This window comes from Dysidea avara, chromosome 3 (genome assembly GCF_963678975.1).
Source record: "Dysidea avara chromosome 3, odDysAvar1.4, whole genome shotgun sequence".
NCBI lineage: Eukaryota > Metazoa > Porifera > Demospongiae > Dictyoceratida > Dysideidae > Dysidea > Dysidea avara.
The window spans coordinates 27,220,934-27,224,728 of record NC_089274.1 but is presented as its reverse complement, the minus strand read 5'-3'; the positions used below and the strand labels follow the sequence as shown (position 1 = coordinate 27,224,728).

At 37.2% G+C, this 3,795-nt stretch overlaps 1 protein-coding gene across 3 annotated transcripts; it reads right to left on the bottom strand.

Annotated features, from left to right (window-relative positions):
- Positions 1 to 721: 721 nt before the first annotated feature.
- LOC136251883 (uncharacterized) lies at positions 722 to 3,560 on the bottom strand. 3 transcript variants are annotated; one of them, XM_066044285.1, is made up of 7 exons: positions 3,485 to 3,560; positions 3,252 to 3,432; positions 3,103 to 3,192; positions 2,981 to 3,052; positions 1,927 to 1,999; positions 1,607 to 1,869; positions 722 to 1,526 (listed from the first exon to the last, which is right to left on the bottom strand). In XM_066044285.1, the coding sequence occupies exons 2-7, from the start codon at positions 3,376 to 3,378 to the stop codon at positions 1,027 to 1,029; spliced, it is 1,125 nt and encodes a 374-aa protein (XP_065900357.1). In that variant the 5' UTR covers positions 3,379 to 3,432; positions 3,485 to 3,560; the 3' UTR covers positions 722 to 1,026. The 3 variants fall into 3 exon arrangements, with proteins under 3 accessions (XP_065900357.1, XP_065900359.1, XP_065900358.1); XM_066044287.1 differs by having other exon boundaries at positions 1,607 to 1,842; XM_066044286.1 differs by having other exon boundaries at positions 3,481 to 3,508.
- Between the last annotated feature and the right edge of the window lie 235 nt (positions 3,561 to 3,795).

Genomic DNA, 3,795 nt, shown 5'->3' with positions numbered 1-3,795 from the left:
AGACACTCTACGAAATGTAGCTGAAGGGTGACTTGTTTCTAGCTGATCTAGGGTGACTTGTTCCCAACCAAACTCTCTACAGGATGACTTGCTTCTAGCTGATCTCTCTACAGGGTGATTTGTTTCTAGTTGATCTCTGGCTGCTGAACTGTCTTCAGGGTGACTTGTTTGTAGTTGAACTCTCTACAGGGTGACTTGTTTGTAACTGAACTCTCTACAGGGCTATTTGTTTTTGATACTAGTTGAAGGGTGACTTGAACTCCCTATGTTGTTAGCTGAACAGTGACTTGATTGTAGCTGAACGTTTTAATAGAGTAACTTATTGCGTATATAAATAACTCAACACTTACCAAGGGTGTGGCCTGCCCTACCTAAATTGGCAGTACTTGGGCACATGGAACTAACTGTTGATAAAGAAAATAAGTGAGCTAATACATAAATAACTCAACACTTACAGAGGGTGTGGCCTGCCTCACCAACATTGGTGGTACTAATACTTGGGCACACGGAACTAATTGTTGATAAAGAAAACAAGTGAGCTAATACATAAATAATTCAACACTTACCGAGGGTGTGGCCTGCTCCACCTACATTGGTAGTACTAGTACTTGGGCACACGGAACTAACTGTTGATAAAGAAAACAAGTGAGCTAATATATAAATAACTCAACACTTACCAAGGGTGTGGCCTGCCCCACCTACATTGGCAGCACTTGGGCACATGGAACTAACTGTTGATAAAGAAATTAAGTGAGCTAATATATAAAATAACTCAACAGAGGGTGTGGCCCGGCTCACCTGTAGTGGCAGTTTCCAAATGTGTGACTGCTGCTTGCAATATAAATGAATTATTTCAGTAATGTACATGTAATAAACTCTATCCAAGGGTCCCGTCTGCTATATAGCTATATTTTCAGCTACCATTTCATAACTGTCATGGGTACTACTAACTGTAGTAAATATTTAGGGTCTTTGGTTACCATATAAGAATAAAATTATACCTACTCCTGAAAGCTCACTTCTGCATTAGAATACACTGTAAATATATACAGACATACCTGGTATATATTGTTGAAAGATACTTTGCAGGTCCGAATGTTTTCTAGAAAATAAGGCAATTTTCTTTGCAATCAGACAGCTGCATCCAGATAATTTATTAATATCTTGAGATTGTTTACTGTTCATTAGCTGCATGATTCCCTGATGATTGCTAGTTAGCTGTAATATTTGCTTTTCATAATATTCTAAGCAATTAGACATTTCCTGTGTTAATAACATCATTTCTTCATTAGACCTCACAATAGTTTGAAACTTCTGCACAGCTTCATGCTTCACTTCAAGAGGGATTGAGTCAACAGGATTAGTAAGACTAGCTGTGTACGAATGGTGGTGAATGTTACATGCAGCCTCCCATGACATTCTGTCATCAACTGGTAATCCTTCATTAAAATTATTCAACATTGCTTTCATGTGGCTGTTGACAGTGGTTATACGTCTACTTAGCCGAACAGCAATTGAAAGGCCATCTACAGTGATAGAAATGCAATAACTATAATATACAAAACAAATAAATGTACAGCTCACAAAGCACATGCACATTCTACACCAGCATATTTTGCTTTCAATCTCAATAAGAACCATCTTTCCCTTGCTGCTTGTTCAATTTTTATCAACAAATGTGTTCTGTTTTCTGATGCAACCAGAGCCTTAACCTCATGATATTCAGTGGATGAAGGTGACCACCTCTGGTTAACACCATGGCTATGCTCAAAACCGCTAAGCTTATCTTCGTAATCATTCAATTGCTCACAAAGTTGAGAAACTAAGTGAGTGTTTTCTTCACTGACATTGATTGAACTGATTGAAACTCTAAAACCATAATACAAACATACATATAGAACTAGAACATCTGTTTATGCAACTTACCGAATCTCTGCATGTAAATCAATAAGCTTAACATATTTAGCTTTCCAGCTTTCAAAAAATCTTACATTCACACCTATTGGTACAATACAGATTGCCATTTTACACTGCATACATAACATAATTAATACAGAAATGTAGTTAAAATATTGTTATTTATCGACCATATTACAAAATACCCAGGGAAAATGACTTGGCAAGATTGTAAGTGGCTTGCAAGAAACTTGCAAGAAAAGGGACATTTTCCATGCAAGAATCTTGCATGGAATTTTGCAAGTCTTGCACAGGATTTCTCCCTAGGATATAGTGGATTAATAACCTAAGATTTTAAAGCTTAGGTTATTTAACAATCATATTACGCCTTTATGTAGTAAAAGTGTATGCTAGGCCTAGTGCATGCATTTGTTTTGGAAGGACTTTGCATCACTGCACTGTAAATAGATGCATACACAATTCTGCATATGTACAGTAGTACTACTTCACTAATTCAAACTGTTTGTAATTTGGTATACATACATTCAATTCTATGCATACTGTTTAGCAATAACTTTAAATGTTAGTGGATGTATTTGGCTACTTTAGACACAATGTGTATGCGTGTACTGGGTTTGGAAATTTTTCTGCATTCAGAGGTTTCAGTAACATCCCTGTGTTTGCAGCTTTTATGTAGCTATAGTCTTATAAATGGTCCATAGTGGGATAGAATTTAGTGTGCATGAGTATGTGATTTGTATGTATGTGTGTAATGTGCATGCATGTAGTGTTACAATCAAGTGGTAGAGTACTGGCTTGATAATCAAATTGGCAACTCTCCAGGTCTTGTGTGTCAGTAGGGCGTACCCACATCATTGAGACATGGCAGTTCCAGCTCAGCACTTATCTCCTAGAGTTTGAGTAGTGCATACTGCATGGGTGTCCAATATTATTGGTAGCTACAAGAGGATATGAAACGAGAAGGCCTTGCTTTGTGGTATGTGTATAGTGTGCGTGTGTGTATGTGTATAGTGTGTGTGTGTGCGTGCGTGCGTGCGTGCGTGTGAATTATGATACCACATACTGTTCAAATCTTCTAAAAGCTGAGATCTCTCCTCTTGCTCCCATTTTGCTACATTGTCAATAGTGAATGGCACTATTTCGTGTTTAGCAATGTAAAACATTTATACACCCATATGCGTTTACCTGGTGACATCTCCATCAACTCATTCAGTTCTTTGTCACACTCCCCGTTTAAGGTTTGAGCATGGTCAAAACGTTTTGAAATCAGTTTACCTGATATGAATAGCACAAATCAACATAAAATTTATAATACTGATTCAAAATAAGCATACCAATGTTGTCTATTGCCTTGTGACCATAATATAGTATGGCATCACTAAGGACGTCGATTCTATGAGAGGAACCCATTTCCTTTGACATACGACTAAATGGTCTTAAAAAAGACCACAATCTTTCCATTCCTTCACCATCGCTAAGGCCAAAGCCTTCATTTATCCGAGGGCTAAACTTGATCTAAAAATGAAAAATGAATGTTTGCGAGCAGGAAACAGTATAAAGTACAAACCTGGCAACTTAACTTATGACCATAGCAGTGGAAAATGGGGATGGCAAGATCAAAAGGCTGCTAGCAAGTCATCACGAGACTTTTCCTAGAACAGATGAATCACGAACACAGGTGATTAGTAAACTTAATTGTACCTGTAGATGTTTTTTCAGTGTACAAGATACATCATATAACATTTTAATGTGCTGATTTGGAAAATGTCTTTGCAAACATTCCATCATATACACTGCATAGCCTATTCTGCAAAAAAATTGTATCAACATAACATACTAGCTGAAGATACATGCATTTCACCATGAAACAAGTTAAAA

Bases quoted from the DNA above. Each gene is read 5' to 3' on its own strand.
- LOC136251883 (XM_066044285.1), bottom strand. From the start codon at position 3,378: ATGGAAAGATTGTGGTCTTTTTTAAGACCATTTAGTCGTATGTCAAAG. The intron at 3,193-3,251 runs GTATGCTTATTT...TATTCATATCAG, and splicing joins CAAGGCAATAGACAACATTG to GTAAACTGATTTCAAAACGT. The intron at 1,870-1,926 runs GTAAGTTGCATA...TTATGGTTTTAG, and splicing joins GATTTACATGCAGAGATTCG to AGTTTCAATCAGTTCAATCA.